Consider the following 24115-nt stretch of genomic DNA (forward strand, 5'->3'; position numbering starts at 1 on the left):
CTTCTTTTCAAATGTTTCTCTTCTGTCGTCGACTTTTGAAGTAAAAGTGATTCAAGTTCACTATCACAGCATACTGACGACGACACTTCACAACTGACTTATATATCATCTTGACACAAAGCAATGTCTCTAAGACGACGTATCCCTAAATTCTATTTATAGACATGTGGCGTAATGTATTTATATAGCATTCGCCATGCAAACCATGTCGTGGATTTCAACAGCAATGACGTGCAATAACCCAAATGTTTACTCAGCCTCGAGTGTGAACAAAAGAAAGGGGTTGCACGACCTTGGGGTGACCCCACGTTCGTGAGGCTGATGAAACAAGCGAAAGGTGTTACCAATCGCGTCTTTAATAATAGACACCTCTAGGCGACAAGTAACAATCTCATTGCTAATATTCTAATTTTACAAAGGATAATGAGAAATTATCTTACCGCAAATCCAAGCATTATCTTTGTTTTTAGCGTTTTACTCTAATAACGGTATCCTACGAACGACAAACGTGAATGTCCTGCTTGCACTATCCCGGAAGTCCTTCGCCACATGCTCGCGCCCTCTCGAGGTCATGAGTTCATTATGCAAATCTACAAATCAAAAATGGCTGCGCCCTTGGCATGCATTGCCCGTGCATGGACGGGATCGTTAGTGAGGGGTTGTACGTCAAACAACTTCATAATCTCCAATTATAAGACGTCATTACAAAGTGTGCGACACCGTTGTGTAGGAGGTTGGTGTTCTCTCAATTATATCAGAATCCATTGTTTGTATGGAAGTGAACCACTATTTCTTCATCTGCTCACTGCTGCTGGGGTAGCCGGGGTCTGATGGGGTGGGGTGGGATGGGGGTTGCAGCGGAAAGAGCATTTTGGCAAATACTATTTTGAAATGGATTAGGTTGTATACATATTTATGTGTATGTGTACTGTATGTATGTATTTTGTTTGTTTGTATGTATGTATGTATGTATGTATGTACATTTGTATGTATGTATGTATGTATGTATGTATGTATGTATGTATGTATGTATGTATGTATGTTTGTTTGTACAAACCCAAATATATTTACATTGACACATGCACACACAGTGACAGAAGTACATGTACACAGTACACTTTTGTATTTGCATTGTTAATGCATTCTATAATGTAACAATTTGTTAAGATTATGGTATCCCTTGCAAAGAAAATGCAGCTATAGATGTAACAAAGAATTTTTGTTGACCCAGAAGATAAAATGTGACAATGTGGGTAAGATTTCTCTCAAGCCAGAGAACACTTTCCAATGAATGGTTTCTGCGGTTACACATGATGTATGATTTTGTTATCATAGCATCTGCAGGTATTGATATTGGATTACCCAAAGTAAAACCATCCAGGACAAGAGAGAGAAGAGAAAGAAAAGTGTACCTTGCAGAGAAGAAGAAGGACCCAAAGCTAGAACAGGCAGCCAGACTTCAAACTTGTAAGTATTCACAGGGGTTTGGAGTCATATAATTGAGGAAAACAACACTATGGGCAGCTTTAATATTATGTTTCTCCTGAGTATGACCCAACCAGCCATTTATTTCTTCATCCTGGCGATTTTTTTTTTAAATTGATGGCAAAATTGAAAAGAAAATCACATGATTTTATTACTGACATACATGTACAGGAAATTGAATGATAATCCTGCCATCGCCAATTTCTTTTACATGGACTTGACATGAAGAGGGTTCATGAAACATGTGGTTGTTTACAGAATGAATATTGTGTGGGGTACTGCATTCATGCAATTGACAGCTTTTTGATGGAGTGTGTAGACACTTCACAATGCATATCCAGCCAACATTTTCAATACATGTAGTCACCAAAACAACCATTTTCAGATTTCTTTCCAGTCTATTCCTAATACTGTAGGTCAACATTAGGAGATAAAAAATCTGTAGTACTCTGTAAAACTACACCTCCATAGGCAGTCTAGAAGAGTGTTACACGGTCAAAGTCATCTAGCATAATGAACGCCATCTTAATCTGACCCCTATTTATAGTGAGATTAGGTCATGAAAGAAGCAGACCTGTTTGATTTAACTAAAAACATTGTTGACACAGCCATGAAGAGATACATGGATTTTGTAACCAACAATTTTATGGGCAGATTTATAAGACTATGAGATTCATATTGGCTCACAATTTTATTTTCTATTACACATGACAAATATGATAATCGGATGTTATTCCCTAATATTTTTGTTCCTTTAGTCATGGAAAATATGATTGACCTAAGGGGCCTTTGTCACTACGACTCATGAGATGAGCAGTGACAAAGGCTATTTTCTCACTGAATGAATACAAATATTGGAGAATAACGTAAGAATACCAGCGTCAGTAATATCAAAGTAAAATTAGGGAAAGTAATGGCAATTTTGAATGTTTTGACTCATATTTTGAACACAGCAAAACCAGTGATGTAGACATGTATTGTTGTGACATAGATGCATGTTGTAGTGATGTAGAATGACCGAGGTATATATTCATTATTTTGGCATATGCATGGTACAATGTATAATCATATTTATTGCATATGCCTGCATTGATAATTTCAAATAGTACACGTATTCACATCTTATGAATGGTTACAAGTCAAAATTCAGAAACTCCTTCCCAGTCTCATGGAAAAGTCTTTATGGAAAGTCTCATCGTTGCATTTCATTTCAGTAAAAATCCCACTTGATGAAGTGAAAACAGATTGGGAGAAAACCGTCGGACCATATCAAATCCGAAGTGTTGCACAACATTATAATGTATTCAAAGATTTGTTTGACAGTGCTGATTTCTTACCTCAAGTAATTATGCATATTAATTATGATCAGACTGATGATTTTACTGTACCAGTACACAGAGGAAATGTGGTTTCCCCAGCAGAGGTAAGAGTCAATGCAATGTGTTATCACGAATGAAAATTAATTGAGCTGCGAAAAGATAATAGGTTGAGGAAAAGGAGCCAGGGCTCGAAATTAACTTTTTTTCTATGGTAGTCCTAATGAGCTACCGATTTCAGAAATTGGTAGCCCAAGGATTGTGACCAGTAATCCCATATTCCTGAACTGAAAACAGAGTTCATCTATTGAAAATAACTTATTATATCAAAAATACTTTCATATCTGTAATTCTTCCATCCTTTAAATCATTGCATAGTCAATGATACATAACATTGTAGCCTGAGTGAACTACCAGCTGCAAATTGTGGTAGTCTCCATGACTAGATTGGTTGTCTGTGGACACAGGACTACTGTTAATTTCAAGCCCTAGGAGCTGAGATGAAATTTCAACTTCAAGTAAAGCCACTCATACAGTGCATCATCATGCTTGTGTTTGATCAATCACATACTTCCATAAATTGAGTGTAGGCATATACCCTGTTTGTCTATCAGTTAATTTTCTTTGTAACAAGGAAAGTTATTTGGGTGCTATCAACAGAAGATTGAGTAAGTTAGGAAATAATTGATTTTACATGAAATTCACTTCAATTGTAAATTTGAAAGACTTGATGTTCACATTAAAAATTATGAATATGTTTTTTTGTTAGAAAATACTAATATAATCCATAACCAGATTCAGTATTATATCATCTCCTTCCAACTTTTAGTCACTTTGTCAGATCACTTACTGTCTAACAGTACAACACTATGGGTGTGTATACATTTATTACAAATCAAGTCTATTTTCACATATAGTTGTAACTGAGAATTAATGTAAGAGATCAATTTCAATCCTGTCCCGTCCTTTCTCTACAGGCCACCAATACACCCAGTATATCCTACAGTTCTAGTCCGGATGATCTCTGGACCCTTCTTCTTACAAATCCTGGTAAGTAGGTGATGTCGCCCAAGTGTTAGATTGTCTTATTAAGGTACCATTTGTTAGTTTCAATAATTACAATGTTCCATAAGTATTCTTACAAGCTATAAAAGGGTGCAAATCCATCTGCTGTTTTATGAGTGACCTTTTAGTAAAGCCTCTCTGTCAAGACCACTCAGCATTATCATTATTAAAACGCATATCAAACAGACACACGACACCACAAATTTAGTCCCACATGTCAAACTTTACCTGCAGAAGGAGGAGCATTCCCTTCCCATCATCCAACTCTTGACATTTATAGGGGTAATTGGTCTCCTGTAAAAATAATCTGAGGAGAATGCAGTATCATTGTATCATATTAGGATACAATAGTCCATATTGTCAAATTTGATAGACAAAATATTTATAAATATGAGGTCACAGGATATTTACTGTAACATGATGTAATTATGTTGACAAACTTTTCTGAAAAAATAATATGGAAGTACAACTTTGTTGCCTGTTCTAGAATGTAGCAACATTTCCAACTGGATGTTTGAGGATACAGATTTCATAAATTTGTACTTAAATCATTATTTGTCTGTATACACTTGTAATAATATCTGAATTGTGTTTGTATTTGTCTCCATTGTAGATGGTCACTTGTTAGATAATGAAGCGGAGTACTTGCATTGGATGGTGTAAGTTGCTTTAATGTTTTGATTTTTTTTTCAATGGCTATTTGTGGAGAATATATTGTTCTTGGTTCCGACAGTCAATAGGACAGTCAAATGTTACTTTGGAACGGTAAATTGGAAATGAATGTGACAGTTTGATTCATCTACAGTGGTTGACAGCTAGCAATGTCACATTCATTTCCAATTTACAGTTCAAAAGTAACTATAATTATTTTACAGTCCGATTATGTTCATGTTCAGGACTACAGTAAGTTTAAGTTCTTACTTCGAATTATCTAAACAATGGCATTGTACAGTATGAACATACAATCAGATTTGCGTGTGTACTGTATAACTTGAAATTGAAAATGTGGTATTATTTGTGCTGAAAATCGCACTCATTGGCTTGTGCAAAAATGATACTGCATTGCCAAATGTACGACTACCATAATTGATTAGTCTGTGAATTACTGGTGTCTTTAAAGAATGTTTATGTTCTTGAGAGTCTGTTTACCTAAAAATAAGTATGTGTTCTAATATTGTGGTATACAGTATAAAACAGAACATAAAAAAACCCATTTCTATTGATGCTAGAGGGTATGTATAAAATAAGCTTAGATACATAGACTTTATGTTGTTGTAGCCACCAACAGGCACAGCCTGGAGGGGCTATGACTTAGGGTTCTGTTCATGCATGTGTGTGTGCATGCACATGCATGCGTACATATCTCTGGCATGCACCAACTGATTTCAAGAAAACATTGCACAAAGGTAACATACTATGTGAGACATGCACCAGTTGCATACTATGTCTTCTATGAAGGCTTGTTTAATTATTGGTAACCATTATAAAAAACATGTCATGGTTGTTACTAATGTTAGACATGATTCAACATTATTATTAAGTGAAAAAAAATAGTTTACTTTTCAAAATGAATAAGAAAAACCAAAATCTCGTTAAGATTATGCCTCCCGAGTTAATCCAATAAGATCTACATTCCATGTATATGCCATAGAAATCAGGTCAGTCATATCAAATTAATCATTGTGTAAAAAAGTGAAGAATTGACAATCACTTGTGATTTAAGGAGAGCTATACACTTCACACTCTTGAAGGGTGACACTCTGACATGTCAAAGAATATATCACACTTGCTCCACACCCTGATTTTGAGTTCCAATTTCTTACAACCTTGACTTCATTTAGATTTGTAAGTTAGCAATCCATATACATGTAATGCAAGTGAACTGATGATATGCATTGTGCATGTACATGTATTGGTGTTCACATTGTAGTCCTTTCATCAGCCAAAAGAATTAAAGTTGAAATTCTATCTTTGGAAATACTGTGTTTCAGCTCATGGGTGGTTTTTGTGAAAGAAACATGTTTCAGCTAACCTTGTGTACAGTATTTAATGACCACATGACACACATGCATTCTAACAATGCCCCCCCCCCCTCCCACACACACACACACAGACAGTAAGCTCACACATATTTGTGCTGATTTGATTATATTACCCTCAATTGGAGCCATGGGTACCACCATACTGGATTTTGTCAGCTACACTCACATAACTACATTTAAATTAGAAAAAAATACTTATTATAATTTTTCTTTCCTATATGATTTGCATATAAAATTGTTAATTGAGAAATAGAAACTAGATAAACTGTGAACATAAAGAGGATAAAAGCTGGAAAAATAAACATAAAAAGTGATGAAAGGTATAATAAATGTACAATTTACATGTACATTTGTAGCCTGGGTAAATGTTAAAATTACAGAATTTTCCAATTGTAAACTGTGTGAAGTCATCTGGATTAGGTTCCGTGATTATATGAGTTATGAAGGATTTCTGACTACAATTTAGAATATCTTGTATTTCTCAGTTTTCTACAGAACATATAATTTTTTTGTTATCGAAGCTTAGCAACGGAAATTGGATTTTGCTGAATAAGCAGAATGCCATTAACAACAATGACTCATTAACATAAGGTATGATTGATGTTCAATTGTCTTGTCAGAGAGGACAAGACAAATGTGATTAAAGTAATGTTTGAGCTAATATAAACCAATATAAGTTGTGTTTGATCTTTCACCTGGTGTTTCATCTGCTTTTGACATAAATGGATTTGGGTTTTTATTAAATACTGTTGGATAATTTTAATTAAAAGGAGTCGTACTACAGGTGATACTGAATGTATACTGCTGTGGAATGCTGTACGTATGTAAATACAAATAGTGTCCGAGTAGCTACTATCTGTATAAACAGATGTTTTAGCTGATTAAACTTTGGATTTTGACATTAATAAAATGTTTTGTCAACCAATTGAATTGTTGTAAATTTCATCACTATTGCAAAAGCAATAGACAATGTTATCCATGAGACCTGCAAGATTTTACATATTCAGTAATTTCTGGCTGCAACTATGCAATTATCGTCCACCAGGAATGGATTAATCAAAGTTAGCAGTGTCTTTTTGTTTGGTATAGCTTGATAATTCACTGATTTACATATGGTGATGGTCAACAAGTACATGTAGTCTCTCCTTCATACCAACAAACAACAGTTCTGTGTTTGCTAGCACCTGGGTTAGTTGGCTTCCTTGAGCTTGTGCCCGACATATTTTGAAATATCACAACACCTACACCGGACTCTGTCTATTATCTCAGTCTGCACAAACCACAGCGATAAGATCAGATCATGGCAGGTAATGGTACATGTATGATGTTGTTTGTGCTGCTGTGTGCTTGTGTAGTAAGTGTATCTGGATCTAGAGACAATGGTACTGTAGCAGATGATACCTGTTCTGATGGCAACATGTTTCATTTCGTGTGTGACAGTACTAGCGTTGATCTGTGCACTGTTAAACCATTCACAACACTTGTAGAAGAATTTGATCATTATCTAGATACAGATATCAAGGATACCCAGTTGGTGGCATTCAAACTTGATTTACCAGAATATAATGGAATGAATCCATTGTTGTACAATACATCAAGTGTATATGGTCTTTGGGCTTTGAAATGGTTCTACAATCGGCATGGAGAAATTCTAGCAAAGCTACCACCACCTTCCTACTACTTCTCATTGACACTTTTGTACTTAAAGGCTGAAGACATGGACATAGAGTTTATTGACAACACAAAATCAAGGGAAGAGAGTGTCAAAATTGCTCACTTTTCCGATACATGTAAGGTTAACCTTGCCATGAACTTTACTGGAAAACTCATTAAATCTGCCTATAGGAGTGCCAACAAAAAGAACCAGCTGTGCTATAGATGTGTAGAAAAGTCTGTGATAAAATTAAACTGTGTTACATTGGCTAAAGATCAACATGCAATAAACTTGACTACATGTATATGTACTTCACTTGATGATAGCAGGCTGGGAAAACAGTATTTTCTGTCCCATCAAGTGATAGTAATTATTATTATCATTCTGTTAATTTATATGATATATCCATTTGTCTTTTGGTATTTTTATCCTGATAGTGAGGATAAAGTTCCAAAACATTTAACCTTTACGTATAAAACAAATAATAATGATCAAGAGGCAGAAGCTAATAGCAATAGCCAACTTATAGAGGAACAAGTTGATAGCCAACGTCAAGAGACACAAGCTAATAGCAATAGCCAACTTATAGAGGAACAAGTTGATAGCCAACGTCAAGAGACACAAGCTAATAGCAATAGCCAACTTATAGAGGAACAAGTTGATAGCCAACGTCAAGAGACACAAGCTAATAGCAATAGCCAACTTATAGAGGAACAAGTTGATAGCCAACGTCAAGAGACACAAGCTAATAGCAATAGCCAACTTATAGAGGAACAAGTTGATAGCCAACGTCAAGAGACACAAGCTAATAGCAATAGCCAACTTATAGAGGAACAAGTTGATAGCCAACGTCAAGAGACACAAGCTAATAGCAATAGCCAACTTATAGAGGAACAAGTTGATAGCCAACGTCAAGAGACACAAGCTAATAGCAATAGCCAACTTGAAGAGGTACAAGTTGGTCGCCAACTTATAGGTCATTCTGAAGTTCCATATACCATCAGTTATTTTTTCAGATATTTAAAATATAGATTTTTTTGCATGCGTGTCATGGTTACCATTTTGCTTTATTTCATATTTTTCCCTGCTTTTACCTACATCTATTTGTTATGCATTTTCTTATATAATGAGCTTCAAGTAGACAGAAAAACTGAAAGAAATGCATGGAAGACTTTTCATGAGAAAATTCCACAACTCAGTTCTTTGTTCCTGTTTGCTCCAGAAAGCAGTGCTTTTGCTGTTATAATTGTGGTTGTTCTTGTAGCTTGTTACATCACATGGGGAGTATGCATATCGACACTTTTTTATTTGAAAACTGAATCGAAAGTCAAATGTGTTGTAGATCATGAAGAATGCAAAGTGAAACAAGATGAATCCACCAAAAAAATTGTCATCAGATCAGTATATAAACAGTTCTTTTTCGGCAAAGAGGAAAGTTTTAATGATGTTTGCATCTTTGATACTTTTCCAAACATAGAACAGAAGCTTCAATGGTATCAGTTTAAGAAGATTTTTTCCAGTGGTATTAGCGGTGATACCAGCAGTAATAGTACTGCCAACAGTTATTCTATCTCCTTAATGTGGATGATACTTGCTGTTGTCTTTGCACCAATTTGTTTATGGATTCTTATCATCCTTAATGCTAAGAATGCATTAAATAAAGAAAGAAAACGTCTGTTAGTCATAGCAGTTCTTCTGTATGTCTTTATGTTGCCAATATTTGTAATTGATCTGTTGATAATAGCAGAAATATTTACTTATACTTTGTCTGCACTTGTTGTAAATATTGATGTAATTGGTCCATATTTAGTGTTTTTGTTTGGAATTGTATCATTTTACTTCATCGATGCATATCATGAATTTACTTGTCATTACAAGAATTTGAAAACAGCAACTACAGATGTACTATGCAATTGTGAAAATAAAAGCAGATGTACATGTACCGGTACGACATTTAATGTTAACTTTGTGGACTTCAAAAGTGAAAATATGACAGACCAAAACACAAAAAACAAAAACAATAAGAACCGTGACAGTCTGCTGTATAGAAATGTGCCCTTTATTGAGTTACAAACTAGACAAGATTGCATATCAGCAGACTTATTTTATTGCATTTGTAAATATCTTTCTCCAATTGGATTTGAATTAATGAAAATGTTCATTAAGATGACAGGAATTTTCGTTTACCTATTATTTATATTTATGATCATACTGGAGTTTCAGGTCACAGCTTTAATGACAATAGGTTTCACATCCGCATTTGGAGTGTTACCAAAGCTTTTTCAGTATTTTAAGGAGAGTTCTGAAAAAGGAGGTGCCAAAGGAATTGATGATCCTCAATTGAACTGTAAAATCAAGGATGTGATAATAAAGAAGTATTTAACGCGCAACAATAGAAAGGAATCACGACGCGGCATCACAGAAGATACATATGCTGATAGACATGCTGGAGAAGGTGGAAATAGGGACGGACTAGGAGATGATAAAACAGCCATTCAAATGAAATGTATATCAACTAATAAAATCCCTGTCCAGGGTACTAGTACTAGTAGTACTAGTGTGTAACTATATGTCCCAACACAATCCAACTGATAGTAACAGGCACTTCCCTGTATTTGTGATATTTATGAATTTCTTTTCCAAAGAAATTAATTGCAAATGAATATTTTACAGAAGTTATGAAAATTAGGATACACATTGACCATTCTAAACCTTGAAGGTGCAAACAGGAATGATATGTATAAATAGTTGTGAACTCAGGCTATCATAGATAGTATTCAGCTTTTATTGAAATCTTTTTTTTGAAGCATGTGCCAATTATCTTGTTATGTTCAAAAGTCCAGGTCTAACATATTATGCATAATTATCTATGAAGAAATCAATCGACAGGAAACATAAACTGTATATCAATGTATTATCAAATGAAATTTTAATCAATTAAGTGCGGAACCCATAGCAATGCAATTCTCTTCCTCCCGACTTGTACCAAGTTGTGTACAAACAAATACCCACTAGGGAGAAAGAGGATTTTAAGATGTATTTTGGTAATTCATGTCTTGACAATAAGGAAAAAAACTTGGACTATAATTTAGGATGTTCTTGGAAAGGGAAATGGAAAATACCAATGTAGTCAACCTGACAAATTTATCAATTCTTCAGATGCAAAATGAATACATGTATACTTCAATGCATGATATTGTGTTAGCTTTTGATGAATTCTTTGTAAATATTTGGAAAACGATAGCTGGTAAAATGGCACAGGGCAACTTCAAAGGCTTTTTTTTTCTGCCGAGGGTTCCCATTGCCCTTGAAATGGCAAATGTGAAGCCAACACAATGTACATAAAAAACAACCAGAACATGCCACAGACAACATACCAATTCATCCCCATGTGAAAAACATTTTGAAAAAAAAATAAGTTGGTAGTCATGATCAATTTAACTTGAGTTTAAAGGGTCATTTATGGAGGTATGCCTTATACTACTAGTGAAGTATGTCCTTAAACAATTAGATAAAGGGAAAATTACTCTCAACATTTTCATTGATATCTCTTAGCTTTTGATACTATAGTATCAAATTGAACTATTGTTCCAAACACAAACTTGAAAATTGTACCTGAAATTTTTGAGTGCTCACTTATCAGTCTTTGTCAACAGATTGACCCACTATTCAGTCTGAATTGAGCAAGTTGATTTTGTATCTTTTGTTTAACTTGAGGAATTTTGTACCTGTAGATCTACATACTGGACTTTCTAAGAATTTTATTCACTTTCATATATTCTAATGTTTAGAAGTGTTTGGAAACATGTACCATTTCTACTTTATTTGTATTTTGTTATCCCAGAAAATTGTCGTTGTGCAGCATCTTATTTAACCCAACACACACACACACACACACAAACACACAAAGCTGATTTTTACCTCATGTAAGGGAATGTTATGCTTCTGTGTGTTTGTGTCTGTGTGTCTGTCTACATGGACACAATATCACAAAAACTACTGTACCGATTCTAATAAACCTTGCTACACATCACAAACACAAGAACTGATTAGATTTTGATAAACATCCAATGAAGATTAGTAATTTGCAAAATTAGAGGTTTTTAGTAATTAGTATATATCTTAAGAATGCATATTTCAAATTCGATATAATTTGGTTTATACATTAAACACAAAATATTGCATATTTGCTGTAAAGCTTGTTGATGTTGCTTATAGTTTTAACGAATAATTTGCATAATTAATGAGCTTTGGTAATTAGACATATCTTAAGATTGCAAACTTCAAATTTCATATAATTTGGCACATACATCAACCATGACAAAGCACACATATTCTATAAAGCCTGTTGGCATAGTTTTTATTTTTAATAATTAATGTCCATCATTAATAATTTTCGGTAATTAGGCTAATATCTTAATAAGAATGAGTAGGAGCAAAAACCTATGGTTTGCCCTTTTGGGAGGCATTCAGTTTAAATCCTGTTATTGAAACAACTTGTTACCAACTTTGTTTTCAACAAAAATTTGTTGTGTGCACTGATAAAAAAACCCAAAAACAAACATTTGTTGCCAACGAACATGTCCGATTTTGTTGATTACAAAATTAAAATTTACAATGAAAGTCAGCTCTGTGTGCCAGGCTTTGGTCAGATAAAATGGAATCATTCTTCTCCACTTATCAATCCTTTAGAATTTCTAATATAAGTACATTATCATTAAAATATATTCCAGTTTTAAGTTGATTAAAATGTTGCAAATTAGCCTTGTATGCAAGAGCTTTGTAAAGAATATGTTTGGTGTCCTTTGAGCCTGCAGTTTGTGCGATATGACAATTTTATTTTGTTTTTGAAATACAAGAAGTCTATCGATGTATATTGTATTCCTTGTTGTAGAACTATACATGTATGTACATGTACATGTAGGAGTGCAAAAATAGATAAATAAATTCAATCCTGACTTTTTGAATCAATATTCTTCCTCATAGGATATCAAGGTAAGATATACAGTAGGTCATCACCTGACTGTATATCTAAATTCTATGGAATAGAACGACACACCGCAAGTTCATATAAATGGTTAAATATATACGTGGAAAGATCTAAAAGTCACGTGCACAAAAAGAACCCTACAGAATATGCCTGAAAGATAGAATATTAAGCATATATCGTTAGATATCATATGTATCAGGGAATGGTGTAAATAATGTATTTATTCCATGGGGTTCCAGCATTCCAAGATGGAAGATGATTTTCTCCTCTTTCAGTAATACATGTAAATGTAGTTGTTTGCATTTTCAATTTATTATTAACAGTTGTATGTGACATGAATGTCGTGCTACTACATGCACACCACACTAAGTAATCATTTTTAGTAAACAGTCATGTCAACCTTTTGAAGCAAAGATTGCTGTGCTGTGAAATAAAATGTTTCAGTTAACTAGAAATTGTAGAGTGGTTGTGTTTGTGAAAAGAGAATGGTGCGCATTGGTGACCAGTTTCCCTGCAAATTATTTATTTCTATCCAAATATATGAAATCTTATTCCTGGCCGTTTAAATATAATTTTGGGGTTCACCGGTTTGTTTTCAAGGAAAGCCATAATTTATTGTCTTCATAAGATAACACAATATTTGGCAGCCATATTTGATTCAGAAATGACTTAATTAGCCCCCCCCCCCCCTCCCCCTTCCCCACTGGCACTGCCCAGAAGGGGGTTAATTACATTGGGTTCTGTCTTGATGTTGACTGTCCATCTGTATGTATGTGTGTATGTTCACCCTCATAGCTCTGACTTGCATCAAGCAATTTCAACCACACCTGGCACAAAGGTAGCATGTACTGTGTGAGACATGTGCATGTTGCTCTGTTTTCCGACTGAATCAAATATGTCCGAATGGCAGCCATATTTGATGCAAAATTTCCCAATTTGCACCATAACTTTGGAACTGTAATACAAAGCGACATGTAATACATAGTGACACCCACATTATCAAATATTATATTATAATAGCATTACCAATTCCAGTGAATTTTGTGACGTCATCGCTGTACATTATTACTGATAATGTACTCCGTTATTGGGCATCGCGGCCCCGGAACGAGCATAACAATACAAGCTTATGTCCGTAAGGCAATAAAGGTGTGGGTATTTAAGAACAGGGAAATTGTGGGGTAAACACCATAAGAATTTTTTAAAAAAGATTCAAATTAAAATGAAACAAATTTGTGTTCACAGCAGTTCATTGAAGTGTATATGTGTGTGTACAAATGTACGTGTACGTACGTGTGTCGCTATGATAAGTATTCAGCTTACGGGCCGAACATGGCAGACGATGTTCAGTGCTGTGTATATTATACGTTGTTTTGCGTTTCTCGGTCTACAAATTCACTGGAATTGACAAAACTATAAAATAATAACAATAATGTACACCCTCCCAGTCCATAATGGACTCAAGCAAACTTTGCACTCCATAATGGGCTCGGCTGTCGCCTCGCCCATTATGTCGTTCAAAGTTTGCTTTCGTCCATTATGGGCTGGGAGGGCATACATTATTGTTTAATTAGCGTTCTTTTAAGACTATGACCCTTGACCTTGAAAGTCTTCATCAAGGTCAAATAGCCAAATTTGGTTTATCTTCATACTTTTTTTTAGTAATTTCTTGGATATTTTCTCGTATGTGAGACATATGCACATTTCTTAATTTTAATATATAGAAAAAAGTTAAGGGGTTTTAATGTTTTCAGTTTATATGAAAACTAGGTGGTGTCAGGTTACAAGAACCGAACAATTTTTTTTATAAGGTGTTATGCATACTTGATTTTAATAAATGAATGGAAATGGGCAAATTGAAATAACATATGAATTATAGGCAGCTGATTATTCAAGTGTGACATACACATGTACATGTAGTAGTCACTTAACTACGCTATAGTCAGACACAATTACAAAACAAGTAGATCGATCTCGGCACTTGATTCATCCCTCAATCTACAAGGGTAGTGAACATGTACTTAGGGTATTTGCATGAGTGTGGGGCTCTCCGCACACTGGAACTCATGCATCATCGAAGTTCTGTCGTGTTTACCAGTAACAGCACACTTCCATAAAAATTGTACTATGCTTGCAAATGTTTTTGTGTACAAGGAATGATTGTGCACTCATTTGTACATCATATATATGCATACATAGTGCAGTAAAGTTTTCAGTTTATATGAAATGTATTTGATCTGGTTTTATTCCAGAGGTAATATCCCAGGCAATGAGATTGAAAAAGGAGAATTAATATGTGACTATCTCAAACCATTCCCTGCTCAAGGTACTGGTTATCATAGGCTGATTTATGTACTCCTTAAACAGGATGGAAAAATTGATTTCAGCAGTGAGCAGAGACAGGTACCATGGTAAGTCTAATTTTGGACAGTGAATCAACGTTGAACCGTACTTCACCAAATAGTATACACTTGGTACGTAATATTCCACATTGATATTCCACAATGGATATTGTAATCATGGTGCCGCTGTACAGTTATTACACCTGGCACAGACCTTTACCAACACAATAGTCCTATTTAATTTTCTCAACCCCATTAGGAATTTAGACTACATTGCAACCTCTAAAATGCATAGAATTATCCCAATCTGATTGAAATCCAATGTACATGTAGATGTCGGCTAATTGTTCATTGTTATTTTACATCAGTATTTTTGCTTGAATTGACCTTCGTATGACGTTTATGTATGTTGACCTACATGTACTCCCGACATCTACATTGGATTTTAATCAAATCGGATTTGTCGTCGATTCAAGCATTCACATAGCTACACTCTATCCTTACCCGGTTCAGGTTCTTCAACCTGCTAAATTTCAATTCGCTTTTTACATGAAAGCCCAGTAGCAGTCAGATTGTCGTTATAATTTGTGATTTTCATGACACGCTTTCAAGTTGGCAGAATTGTATCTTTGGAAAAGAGACTTTGTGTTTGATAACTTGTGTATATAACCAAAGCTGCAATGAAAGTCGTCTATCATTGTATGCTTTTGGTCTTTCCTTAAAATTCCTTATTTTGTGATTCTTCAACAGTTTTAGTTTGAGAGAAAGAACGTTCAAGACATTAGATTTTTATCGCAAGTTTGAAGATGTGCTGACACCAGCTGGACTCAACTTCTTCCAGTGTAGATGGGACAAATCTGTAACTGATGTTTACAGAGAAATTCTAGGTAAGACTTGTTGTCATAGTAACTGATGTTTACAGAGAAATTCTAGGTAAGACTTGTTGTCATAGTAACTGATGTTTACAGAGAAATTCTAGGTAAGACTTGTTGTCATAGTAACTGATGTTTACAGAGAAATTCTAGGTAAGACTTGTTGTCATAGTAACTGATGTTTACAGAGAAATTCTAGGTAAGACTTGTTGTCATAGTAACTGATGTTTACAGAGAAATTCTCTGTAAGACTTTTGTTATTTGTTTGCCAATTTAAAAATTCACCAAAGATTTACACAAACTGGAATCATTGTTCTGATTGGCTGAATTGCCTGTGCACTAGTTGTGATCACACCGAGTACACAAGCTTGATGTCCATGTGTAAACAGTCATAAAAGAGGTACAGACAATAAATTTATTTGTTTTATCAACAAATTGTCAATTTGTGGGATTCTGATAGCATTTGATCACTGCGTGGACAATTTTATACATGGTTCAGCACATACAACGTACCACATAAAATATAAAAACAAACATTTTTGAAAAATGTAGCTCTAGTTACAGCTAATGGAAATTTTGAGAAGAAAATACGACTTCAGAAAGAAAATTTCCAAAACCATTTCAAAATCAAATTCCTTTGAAAATTCACAACATTCTCTCTAATGTCTTGTAGTTGACTCAGGTACATTGCATATGTTTTAGTTTCGTTACGTGCAAAATCTCTTAACCTTTGACACAACTAATCACATGTTACATGTTATCAATCTATTAGACTGTCAACGATTGACAGCTGATGTTATGTGCTTGTCTTGTGAACTATATCCTACATTGTGATATTGATCAGTAACAACAGTATGTTTGGGGTCCCTAGTAACACACACGGTATTTCCATTATTGTGATAAGAGTTAAAGGGGCACAAACTGAGTTTATACGTGTTTAGGTGTAGTTTTTACTGCATATGTAAAAAAGGTACTTGCATTATTCTACCTACTGAAGCACACTTAACCATCACTTGCAATAACTGAACTCAAACCTGGTATTACGATATACATGTAACTCATAAATGATCTGGTGATGTAATTTATGATGCATATCGAAAAATGCTCAGGAAACTCCTACATTGTACTATGCAATCGACTGCTTGAAAAATGCCAGCCAATTGTGATGTTAGACCCCCCCCCCCCCCCCAACTGTTTCTGGTCAGTGCGCAACATCACTTAAATACCCTCATGTTGGTCTTTTTTTGTGTGTTTGTTCAGCCCATGCAATCTGTACAGATATGTGGGAAAATACAAAAATAAGATTCTGAAGTATTTTCATTTGAGTAAAAAGCTTATAAACTCATCTTGTGCCACTTTTAACGAAGTAATCCACTGTACAGTTGGATGACCTCTAGGAGATGATTAACCCTTTTATGAAATATAACTTTGAAGAACATGGCAAAAATAATACAGATCAGATTTAAACTGAATGCCTTCCATAAGGGTATAGTCTTGCAATTTCATGATTTATACAAGAAATTTAGCTCTATATCTGTGATTTTTCAAGTCCCAATGAAAGTTGTCAAAAATTTTGTTCAAATGCCCGCCTCCTATTCTCAGCACAGGAAAGCTTGCCATCCTCGACTTCACTCGGCTTTCGTGATCCCCTACATACCCGGGATATGGCATGTGCGTGTTGAACTCCCTTCTGTCCCACCATGAGTTTACAAGTCGGTCTGTCTACTCGTTGCATGTAGACTATTTCACATTCCTTTAATCACTACAGGAAAATTGTCAAGGTTTTGTTGAGTGGTGTGCCCTCACTGTACACTAATTATATAGAGGTGAATGTATAGGTCACCATTATTGATACATTGTCGCGAAATTTTTGTTAACTAGGCGAGGTTTGGTCTATTTTCCATATTTTGAAAACACACATTTGGGCATAAATTATAGATTATTACACATGATAAATATGTGAGAGTGTATTTATATCCTGAAATACAGAGCTAGATAAATGATTATGTACAAGCCTTGCAACAAACAGCGGTAGTTTGTTATCAAGAGAAATTGGAAAAGAATATGGGAAAATGGAGATGGTTCAAGGTCAATATAATGCTTCCTAAACTTCTAATCGAAAATCTAAAAATACACGATTTCTCTTTATTCATCTGCACATCAGTGTGTGAAATTTGAAAATGATATGCCCATATTTGACGAAATTGAAACAATGATAAACATTTCACCTGTTTGTGAACTCCGCGCTCATTGTAAACCTATTTTAAGGCCAAGAAAAAAAATTGTTTTCTGGTGAGTTTGCATCACATAAATACCCTGCCCCGGTCTTCTTTTTTTTTGTGTTTGTCCAGCCAATGCAGAGTGCAGATCCAAGGGAAACACAAAATAACTCTCCCTACATCAATTGCTACTTCAGGGAAGACAACTGCAGAACTAATCATGAACAATTAACAAAAACATTTGCGTCGTCACACCACTTTAGGCAAGGTTTCCTTACCAGAAACAACAACTTTCGTTTTTGTGGCCACTGCGTCTAATTACTGAAATATGCCAATAAATTATCAAAACTAAAAGCTAAATCAATAATATTTTCAGAACAGTTGCGCTTTGGTATCGTAAATGTATGTACCAAGTTATGATGAATTTGAAGAGTGCACTCTTGAGATATAGCCTAATTACCGAAAACCATTAATTACGTAAATTGCTCATTAATATTCATGGATGTTTACCAAAACCTAATCAGTTCTTGCCATTACACTATGGAACATGTCTACAAAATTATTCTCCCAATCCTCCGTTCATTACACTCGTTTTCAATAGCTGTATTCCCTTGACCTTCGGGTGAACGTAGCCCTTCAAAGTAACCTTTAACCTTTGACCTGAATAATAAATCACACCTAGCAATGCACACTGGGAAATCCCCCCATGAACGCCATCTTTTCTCTACGGCTTGTAACGGGTGGACGTATATGCCTGAGCTCCCGTGCTTACGGTGAGTAATATTCTTTCATTTACGCATTGTTTGGTTTATAAATGTCCTTACGCCTTTATCAGACTACCTCAAGTGGGGTTTTATGTGTTTGGTTTTAATATTTTCATGGTTTCCAGTTGTCACCATATTTTTTTGTGTTGCTTGTTTACGTGCGTTGTCGCCACGTCTTTTCCACGTGGGTACTTACAACGCAACGTAACGTGTGTGCAAACGGTGCCCTTTTTTCCATTTCATACCAGAAATATGTTAGAAATATGTTTGAATTTCTTTGTTTGTCGTCTAACCACGTTGGTTCGTTGGCTATTGCAGTATGCATTTTTCCCCTCTCTTTATATTTTGCAGATAGTTATGAGTACCGGAGCAGAAAACGATGTTGAGAAGGGTCCAAGTGTCGCACCCACGTGCACGACTGCACATGACGACATGTCAAAACTTAGTGGGCGACAACTAGGTCAAGTGCTCTCCAGTTTGGTAGAGTCTGTGCAGCAGTTGACTGCTAACCAATCCCGTATTATGAGCAGTAACCACTCTTTGGGTGGACAAGCTGACAATGGAGTTAATATAACTCCAGCAGGCCCCTCTCAGGTGCAAGGGGGGTGTACCTCTGGTTACACTGCCTGCCAACGACCTAGGTCTCGTTTGGGTGACAGAGACAAATGCACTGAAGAGGCACAGAGCGAAAATGGTCCAGTCACTGATGAGGTATCCTCTACTGAGGATTTGCAAACTACAGACAGACGAAAACGTACTAGGTCTGCCACTGTCAGAGGTAAGAAAGCTAAGAGAGCCAAGAAGTCTGATTCTGAGACTGTGTCTAGTGCATCAGAGTGTGAATTTCAAAATCCTCATAGCAAAGATGGTGGTATCCGTCTGTCTAAGTCGGTATGTGATTGGTTCCAACAACAACGTACTAACACAGTTACCACAGAATATAGAAAGGAAATGCAACTACAGTATGTAGTTTGCCAAGAACAAGAGAGCATACTTACTCCTCCTAAAATACCCGACCACCTGGCTACTCAATGGGGGAAGCAGTACAATACCAAGAACTTGGTGACACATGATAATCGTTTCTTCAAGGCTTCTGAAAGCTTACTGTTTGCACAATTACCACTATTGGAAATCTTACAGGCTCATCATGAGGGTATAAATTTGGATATGAAAGTAATACTTCCTGCCATTCAACATAGTGTTTCTCTTTTTGGTAGTGCTTTTCATGGTTTACAGATGGCAAGACAGAAAGTCTTCAATGATATTTTGCCCTATTCATATGCATCTATGAAGAACCTGGAACCAACTGGTAACACACTGTATGGAGATGAACCATTGTCCGAAGCTAAGAAAGCCAAACAAGCTCACAACGTGGCACGTGAAATGACAAAGTCATCAGGAAGTGGTTACCAACGTAAACGAGGTAATACACGCAATTACTCTACTAAGTATAGCAAGCCCTATTTTCGTCAACAAACCTATGGTGGTAACAGAGGCAAGTACAACCGTGACTTCAATAAGCAGGGAGGTAACAAGTTTACAAAATTTGATAATTCCTTTCGAGGAAAGAAGGACTGACCTGACTCTAAAGGTCAGTTTTCCACAAGTAGGAGGCCGTCTAACACAGTTTACTCAAAAGTGGCAGGGTGTCACTTCAGACCCTTGGATACTAGAGTCAGTACAGGGCTACCATTTAGAGCTGTTGTCAGTTCCTGCACAGAGTCATCACCCAGTAACAAGAGTGCCACAGGCACAAGTACAACTCATAGACTCAGAGGTTCAGTCATTGATAGCAAAAGGGGCAATACATGCAGTCAGCTACACAGCAGGCCAGTTCGTCTCTACAGTGTTTCTAGTACCCAAGGTTTCAGGGGGGTGGCGCCCAGTGTTCAATCTCAGGCCGTTAAACAAGTTTATACTTTACCAACATTTCAAGATGGAGGGCATCCAGCATGTCAAAAGTCTTCTTCGCAAGGACGACTTCATGGCAACGGTCGACCTCAAGGATGCCTACTTCACAGTACCGATTTTCATAAATCATCGCAAGTATCTTCGTTTCATTTGGAAGGAGACTCTGTACGAATTCGCAGTCCTCCCATTTGGTATTGCAAGTGCACCAAGAGTGTTCACAAAGCTGTTAAAACCTGTAGTAGCTTACCTACGTCGTCAGGGTATCCGTTGTGTGATTTACATAGACGACCTCCTTGTTTTGGGCGAGACATTGACCATATGCGAGCACAATGTCAAAACTGCCACAGATATTTTAGAGAACCTGGGGTTTCTTATCAATTGGGAGAAATCGAAGATTGTTCCACAGCAACGAGTACAGTTTTTGGGAATGATTTTCGACTCAGTCCAGATGACGATCAGTCTCCCAGAGCCGAAGTTGTCACGGCTGAGGGCAAATTGCACGGAGCTACTCAACCAATCTGTGGTATCAATAAGAAGTCTGGCACAATGTCTGGGTCGAATGACTGCAGCACTGGATGCGATAACCACTGCACCACTACATTACAGAGCACTGCAGAGGGACCAGATTTCAGGCCTCACAAAGACAAAGTCCTACGACACAAAGGTGAGGTTATCACAGGAAGCAAAGTCAGAACTACAATGGTGGGTAGATTGCCTGGAGGCTTGGAACGGGAAAAGTATTCTCCCGTGCCGGCCAGAGCTTACTATTCAGACGGATGCATCCAATATGGGTTGGGGAGCCCTCGACAACAACAACACTGCACAAGGTCAGTGGAGTCCAGAGGAAAGACTACTTCACATAAATCAGTTGGAATTGCTTGCTGCATATCTGGGACTGAAAAGTCTAGCCAATCACCTCCAAGATCTTTGTATAGAGATTCAGAGCGACAATGCCACAACAGTAGCGTACATCAACCGGTTAGGGGGCACCCACTCTTGGTCTCTGAATCAGATAGCAACGGACATGTGGAAATGGTGTTTAGCACGGAACATTCTCCTCATCGCAAGTCACAGACCGGGTCACACCAACATAAAGGCGGATCACCTGTCACGTCACTTCAGAGACAACCTAGAGTGGCAGTTACAACCACACATCCTTCAAGTGGCATTATCACAGATGAATCTGACACCACAAGTGGATCTATTTGCAACAAGGCTCAACAATCAGTTCCCATGTTATGTGGCCTGGAAACCAGACCCTCAGGCTTGGAAAGTGGATGCTTTCTCCATACCATGGAACCATCTTCGCGGGTATGCGTTCCCACCATTTTGCCTTCTGCCAAGAGTACTACACAAAGTGCGACAGGATCAGGCAAAACTTGTATTGGTAGCACCACCATGGGTAGCCCAACCGTGGTATGCGGACCTTCTGTCTCTACTAGCAGCACAGCCATTACTACTCCCCCAGTATCCGCAACTACTGACCAACCCAGTAACGCTGGAGACTCACCCACTAGAAGGACAGATCTCTCTAGCCGTGTGGCCGCTCTCAGGAGTACCCTCAGAGCCAGAGGCATTTCAGAACGTGTGTCCAGAGTGGTCCTGCAGTCCATACGACAAGGCACAGCTAAACAATATGAGTCAGCATGGCGTCGCTGGAGTGATTGGTGTAGATTGCAGAAAGAAAATCCTATTTCAGCATCTGTACCAGTAGTGTTGGAATTCCTAATGGATTTGTATGACAGAAAGTTAGAGTATCGGTCTTTGAACGTTTATCGTTCAGCAATTTCATCTGTGCATATGCCAGTTGAGGGATATCGTCTGGGTAGTCACCCACTTGTTACACAATTTATGAGAGGAGTCTTTGTTTCTCGGCCTCCGAAACCCAAATATAGTTTAGTTTGGAACGTTAAGCAAGTATTGGAATGTCTTCGCAAGATGTCTCCAGCAAAGGAATTAACTTTGAAGTTATTAACTTTTAAAACGGTCATGTTAGTTGCATTATGTACAGCAGGTCGCTGTTCTGATATTGCTTCTCTGCAAGCAGGAAAAATTTCTGTTGCAAAGGGTTCTGCTATGTTGTTGCCTGGAGGTCTGGCGAAAACAGACAGGCCATCCAGAATTAGAAAGACTTTACTTTTACCCGCCTTCAAGAAGGACAGGCGAATTTGTGTGGTATATTATTTGTTTGCCTATATGGAACGGACTAAGAATTTACGCAAGTCAAACACTAGGCTGTTTGTCAGTTATGCTACGGGGAAACCAGTGATGCCAGCTACTATTGGTCGTTGGATTCAAGTAATACTACGACGGGCTGGAATTGGTAAGGAATTTACAGCTCATTCCACAAGAGCGGCAGTCACCAGTGCTCTACATTTCAAGGGAGCATCAACCAGTCAGATTTTGGGGCTAGCTAATTGGGCTTCAGCAAGAACTTTTGCTAAACACTATAAGTGTGATGTTTCTTCATTGGATGTGAATGTTATGGATGCAATAACTCACTAAAGTAAGTGCAAACTTTATTTCCAGTTTTGTTGCTTCAAAATCAGCTATTGAAAACGAGTGTAATGAACGGAGGATTGGGAGAATAAATTGAAATTATACCAGCTTACCGTGCAGGATAATTTTGGTTATTCTCCTAATCCGGAGTGAGTGGAGCGAGTTGAAATAGCTCCCTCCCTCCCTCCCTGTTATGTTTTTTATTAAGTGTTTGTTGCTTTCAAAGATGGCGTTCATGGGGGGATTTCCCAGTGTGCATTGCTAGGTGTGATTTATTATTCAGGTCAAAGGTTAAAGGTTACTTTGAAGGGCTACGTTCACCCGAAGGTCAAGGGAATACAGCTATTTCAACTCGCTCCACTCACTCCGGATTAGGAGAATAACCAAAATTATCCTGCACGGTAAGCTGGTATAATTTCAATTTTCGCTTTAATTGAGCCAGTCGTTGTGTAGATAATGGTGATACAGACACACACACACGCACATACAGACACACAGACTTCATCTCTATTATAAAACCTTCCTTACAAAAGGTAATAAAAATAAAGTCTTTGAGATTTCACAGAAGGTAGTTAGGAAAACTGTTCCTTGTTATTTCATTCATTGAATCTTCCAAGTTCAAGTTGTATTTATTTTCAACACAAATTTTCTTTTTTTTTCAGACATGCGGGAACCAATTTATGAGTATGACTACCCACCCAAGTACATTGCGCCACAGAAGAAATGGCCACACAGGAGGAGAATAGAGTATCTCGAGAAATACATCCCACCAGAGTGAAAAGACGACAAGTTCCTGCAAATATAGGTGGAAACAAATGGTTGCCATGGACACGAAGATAAGAAAGAACCAAGGAAACTATTAATAGACACAATGATATTCAATCTCAGTGTTTTCATTTTATAGTGGTTTTTGTGTGTGTTTGGTTTTAGGGACATCTAATTGTAATTTTGTTATT

General features: G+C 36.8%; 1 protein-coding gene across 1 annotated transcript; it reads left to right on the top strand.

Annotated features, from left to right (window-relative positions):
* The first annotated feature begins 603 nt into the window (after positions 1–603).
* LOC144438012 (large ribosomal subunit protein mL38-like) lies at positions 604–24115 on the top strand. The gene is made up of 8 exons (XM_078127044.1): positions 604–733; positions 1336–1467; positions 2700–2908; positions 3779–3851; positions 4480–4525; positions 14805–14963; positions 15645–15781; positions 23822–24115. Exons 1-8 carry the CDS (start codon positions 604–606, stop codon positions 23935–23937), a joined length of 1002 nt encoding a protein of 333 aa, XP_077983170.1. The 3' UTR covers positions 23938–24115.

This window comes from Glandiceps talaboti, chromosome 7 (assembly GCF_964340395.1).
Source record: "Glandiceps talaboti chromosome 7, keGlaTala1.1, whole genome shotgun sequence".
In the NCBI taxonomy this organism is placed as follows: Eukaryota; Metazoa; Hemichordata; class Enteropneusta; family Spengelidae; genus Glandiceps; species Glandiceps talaboti.